This window comes from Rhipicephalus microplus, chromosome 1 (assembly GCF_043290135.1).
Source record: "Rhipicephalus microplus isolate Deutch F79 chromosome 1, USDA_Rmic, whole genome shotgun sequence".
In the NCBI taxonomy this organism is placed as follows: Eukaryota; Metazoa; Arthropoda; class Arachnida; order Ixodida; family Ixodidae; genus Rhipicephalus; species Rhipicephalus microplus.
In genome coordinates, this window is record NC_134700.1 from 210,391,878 (window position 1) to 210,395,656 (window position 3,779).

The 3,779-nt window shown below is 42.5% G+C and overlaps 1 protein-coding gene across 1 annotated transcript; it reads left to right on the plus strand.

The window, feature by feature from the left end:
• The first annotated feature begins 185 nt into the window (after positions 1-185).
• LOC142805166 (PAXIP1-associated glutamate-rich protein 1-like) lies at positions 186-1,172 on the plus strand. Its single transcript, XM_075891162.1, has one exon. The coding sequence runs from the start codon at positions 361-363 to the stop codon at positions 847-849; it is 489 nt and encodes a 162-aa protein (XP_075747277.1). The 5' UTR covers positions 186-360; the 3' UTR covers positions 850-1,172.
• The last annotated feature ends 2,607 nt before the right edge of the window (positions 1,173-3,779 follow it).

Sequence of the window (3,779 nt, forward strand, 5' to 3'; positions counted from 1 at the left end):
ACTGTCGAAACATAATCGTAATAAACTAATTCTATCACAATTTTTTATTTTACACATTTTTTTATTTAAACATTTTTAATTAGGTAATGTATACGAAAATGCGTGTACATCACTTGTCACCACGGAGGAAGGATCCTCCGACCTCCGTGCTTGTCACTTTACACAAACATGGCGCTCTGTTCGAGCGCAGTGCTGGTTGCTAGAGTGATTTTCGTTACTTGATTTAGGAAGAAGCAGCTAGAACAATAATTATCGCTCGCCGTTGTATGATCACTGTGACTGCCAGTCACGTAGGTAAATACGTCCTGAAGTTTAGGACGTTCAAGTCGCCACAAGCGCTGCAACCGTGCGACGGGAACGATGGCTGCGAACGCAGACGATGACTGGAGAGTGGATTGCAGCGACGATGAAAAGTACCTGTCTCTGTGCGACGACCGCGGTGGCTGGGAGCCCAGGCCCGCGGATATAGTCCGTTTGTACACAACGTTGGCCGAAAAAGGCACGCTCGAGCTAGAGTGGCGTTGCACGGGCCGCCGTTCGCCGAGTGTCCATTCGAACGAGTCGGATGGGGCGGAGCGGCGCGCGGTTGAAGAGGACCAAACTAAGACCTCCGAGCCGAACGAGTTTGACTTCGATGACGACGAGGGCCCGGACACCAGCTGCAGCCCCAAGATCACGCCTCGGCGCCGAGCGGCACCTGCTAGCAGCGTGCAGAAGCGGGTCGCCAAATTTGACAAGGTCGTGTTTGATGTGCGCAGACAGCGCGAGCTCGATGCCATTGATAAAATCGAGCAGCGACAGCAGCCCCAGCAAGCGGAAAGCAACTCGTCATCCACCGTCAAACGTTGATGACGAGGCGTGACGTAACGTTTTGTTCCCGCGTCGCGCTGAGATGACTTTCGGTCACGTGGATACTTTCGGTTTCGTGCTGTGATTGACTCTAACGGATGAGTTAGTTGTGTAAAGCACCTTCACACTTTATACTTTGCCGGGAGAAGCAAAACTTGCTGTTAAATTGTTTCCCTTGCCTCCTCCTCCTCATTTTTTTTTTCCTTTGTGGATAAGTTCTATTCGTAGCGAACGAGACGTGTGGGGAAAGTTTAGGAAAGCCGCAAACGTAACTTGCGAATTCCGTATTGTGTGTGCTTTAATAAATGTCAAAAGAAAAGAAACTGCATCGCATTGCTTTTTGAAATATTGGAAGAACGAAATACAGATTCAACCCCAGTTACTGGCTCAGAATGCATTTAGCATGCTTCGGGGGGGTCGTCATTTGTGTCAGTATTAATTTTGATTAGTGGTGCTCTCCTTACCATCTTGCCAGGAAGCCTGCATGCTTCTACTCATTATCATGCTTGCTGTCTTACACTGTAACTTTCCTGTATGCGAGAACGCGCAACATACTCAAACACCAGTTCAGAGATCCATGCAGCACTTGCAACTAGGGTTGCACGAAGTGAAACAGCAACACATACTTCATCAACCACAAGTCACGAACCGATTCGTCAACACCTCTGCACAGCGGCACACATGGATGAGACTGGCATTAATTCTAAAGTAATGCTTGATGCATTTGAACTATGAATGAATGAATGTAACAAGCTACGATTTCATGGCCTAGAACCCAACTTAGGCTAGAGCATAAGAAACTGTTACACTCTTGTGTGTGACCAGTTCAACTGCCACGATTCATTGTAAATGCAAGCATAAGCTTTGCAAGAAAACGTGCACGACAAGCCCAGACCACAAAGATGTTCTGTATAGGTGTCACACAAGCCCTTTGTATTATTATAGAGCTCTATTATCACTAAATTTCCTGAAAATTGGCTGTATTTCATGCCTTAAATACAGATGCCAATCACATTTGTCAAATGTAATACTGGGCGAGCTGAATTGCAATAGAATGTGTCCCTTTTGACATCCACACCATTTCAATATGGGCTTCAAGAGCTGTGCAGCCATCACCACCACAACTAGAGTGCAGCTAGTGTAAGGAGAGAGTACAGTGAAAAGGAATTGATATCATGCCATTGTGATCCCACCTGTCAAAAAGTACAACTCATGTTAGATACGCCAGCCCAAAATGGCTCATTTCTCAAAAAAACAATAAAAACGGTTCAAGTTTCACTGAAAAAGGCTAAAATGGGTGTCCCAAGTACTTTCTGTGGTCTTTGTTTTGCAACAAATTTTAAAAACCACATTCCACTCTGAATCAATTTTTTTTTCACCGGTGAATGAAGTTTTATCTTTCAAACAATGATATGAATGATTTGAATAAAGCTTCATTTGCCATACGCTCTCTTAAAATCATTTCTTCATTATATAAAGAAAGTGCCAAAATCTGATTGTTATGCCTTAGTTTTAGCATGTAAAATTGGGATGATTAAAAAAATACAAGTAAAAAGCAGCATGGAAGCTTTTTATTTTATTTAACCTTCATTTAGACAAACCATAGATTCACTATTTTTTTCTTTCTCAGTGGTCTGCACTGCAGCATAACTCAGCACATCTGTTCGATGGTTAATGTCCAAACAAATGTCTCTCTAAACATATGAGTACTGCAAGATATAAAATCAGCAAATGTGAAGCTCTTATGCGTGAAAAATGAAATGACCTTACAGGTATATTATCTTTCTGGCTTAATTATTTTTCTCATGATAACCAACTTGCCATGTGGGTGGATGCATATCTGCAATGTCTCCCCAATTTTAAGGAACATTTGTAATAAGGCTTGTTCTTTGGTAATGTGAATATTTCAACAAAAGTAACTGTACAAAAGAATTTGCTCATAGTCATTTGACGGTACCCTTCACTCTTCGAGCGACTAATGCACTCCAGGGGGCACCTTCTTCAAGCTTGTTTTTTCAGACAGTGTCCTGGAGCAGACAAAGTGGGGGACAGCGATGTCGATGTGTTTGCTGTTAACTTTGTAACGTGCCTAAATGTAAATCATCCTTCATAAAGTCCGTATGAATCGTACGAAATTATGTGGCCAGGGCAAACTCTGAAAAAACATTATGCAGACTCATTTTACATTATTAGAATCTATGTGATGCAGTTATTAAACGCTGCATAACTGTTTGGTAAGGTACGTTGCAGCATCGAAATTGCATGCCTGCCTAGAAGATTGGCATGACCAGGAAAACCTGACCACTGATACACCGTATTCAGAATTGATCGACTTTTCATAATGCAGCTCTCGAGGAGTGGATCACTTTTACTACACTCGGCAACAACTTTTCTTCATAGCACTGGAAGCTACAGAACCGAAGCTTGTGCCTGCTACTGCACCAGAAAATAGTACTAAAATTTTCTGATTATTTTCCCATTTCCTTGCTGAAATAAATATGGCTCAACTTATGCGACTCAAACAGTTGTGAAAAGTCGTAGGTAAAATAGAGTTATCGTACAAGTTGCAAGAATGCATTCCTTTTCTTTCCATTTCTTAGAGAGTAAGCCGGACACCAAAGGCCACTCAGGATGCCGCATTCTTATAGCAAAGTTTCTTCCTTCTCCTGCATGTGATTCGTAAAAGCTCCCACAAATATCACAAACACAGGATGAACGCATAAGCCTTGACCAATTGCACGTGGCTAAATTATTCGTTTGTTTATAGAACACACATGAGAGTGCCCCTGGCTTTAGTTCCCATAAAATTCTTTGCAATCTACATTGCCAAACTGGGTTGAAAATTGTCTACTGCAGTGCTACTTCTAACTGTGAATTGCAGAGCTGCAAGAAGGCCAAGGCAATGCTGCAATTGTATTCCTTAACTTTTC